Genomic DNA, 1,384 nt, shown 5'->3' with positions numbered 1-1,384 from the left:
GCATCACAGCCTACTTTAAATCCGCCTATGACTGCTGTGAGCTACGCTAGAACCTCTCTGATTTCTAAAATCATAATATCAACTTTGGTGCACATAGTACTAGAAACATCAATTCTAGACTCTACCAAATTCTGGGATACACCCTCAGTTATAAATAACATGTATTCCGGCAAAACATTATATGAAAGTTAAACAAATCTGTCATTTTTTGTCTTAAATACTATTTTGTATTCTTTGTCTTCCTCATGGTGTTTTTAAACTCTTTATTTTTTAGGCAGTATATAATGGGATTACATAGTGGAGTTATAGCAACATATAACAAAGAGAATACTTTGTTGTATTTTACTGAAGCTGTTGATGATGGTCTCATGTACGTGGAACAGATAACTCCATAGAATAATATAAGCACAGTGAGGTGGGAGGCACAGGTGGAAAAGGCCTTGCGTCGCCCCTCTGTAGACCTGATTTTCAGGATTGTTGAGATGATGTTAATGTAAGATGCGATAGTTAAAGCAAAAGGTGCAACACCAACTAGAGTACCCACGACGTAGATTGCTAATTCAACAGGACTAGTACTGCTACATGAAAGCTTCATTACAGCTGCCACATCACAGAAGAAGTGGTTGATTGTGTGAGACCCACAGAATGAGAGCCTAGATGTTAGTGTAATGTGTGGGATTGGGTCAATAAAACTAAATAGCCAACATGCGGCAGCCAGCTTCATGCATACTACATCATTCATGGTGGTGACGTACTGTAAAGGCTTACAAATGGCCACATATCGATCATAAGCCATGGCGGTAAGAAGGAAGAATTCCGTAGACACCATGGTGCTGAAAAGAAACATCTGCAGAAAGCATCCACTTGGAGAAATGTGTGTTACCTTCAGAAAGAAGTGAGCAAGCATGTTTGGAAAAATCATTGTTGTGTAACTGATGTCCAGAAAGGCTAAGTTTGTAAGGAAAAAATACATTGGTGTGTGCAGTAGTTTGTTGGAATAGACAATCACCATGATAAGAAGGTTCCCCACAAGTACCAGGATGTAAATCAGCAAAAAGGTCAGAAAAAGTGGAACTATAAGATGTGGAAAATCAGAAAAACCCACAAGGGTGAACTCAGCTGCTAAAGTTTGATTTTCTCCTTTCATGTGTCTTCGAATGTGGTTTTCCTGAGTTGGGATATCAATAATATCTGCAAATAAAGAAAAGAAGGAAAGTTAATATGCACAACGCACTGTTTTGGGTGAGAATAGTATGTTGTGTTTTTGCGGTCACAGTTTACATATTTACTATCAGAATTCTTTTTTTAATTTGTAACACATAATAGGTGATAATAGGTGACAAGGACGCCATTCCTGGTGTGTTCCCATTTAAGTTTCTTTTTT

The 1,384-nt window shown here is 37.9% G+C and overlaps 1 protein-coding gene across 1 annotated transcript; it reads right to left on the bottom strand.

Moving 5' to 3' along the window:
- Window positions 1-220: 220 nt before the first annotated feature.
- Window positions 221-1,147, bottom strand: LOC146813049 (olfactory receptor 5V1-like). Its single transcript, XM_085614683.1, has one exon. The coding sequence runs from the start codon at window positions 1,145-1,147 to the stop codon at window positions 221-223; it is 927 nt and encodes a 308-aa protein (XP_085470809.1).
- Between the last annotated feature and the right edge of the window lie 237 nt (window positions 1,148-1,384).

The sequence above is a fragment of the Triturus cristatus genome, chromosome 7 (assembly GCF_964204655.1).
Source record: "Triturus cristatus chromosome 7, aTriCri1.1, whole genome shotgun sequence".
Lineage (NCBI taxonomy): Eukaryota > Metazoa > Chordata > Amphibia > Caudata > Salamandridae > Triturus > Triturus cristatus.
Note: the sequence above shows the minus strand (reverse complement) of the source record. Positions and strands in the feature narration are given on the sequence as shown.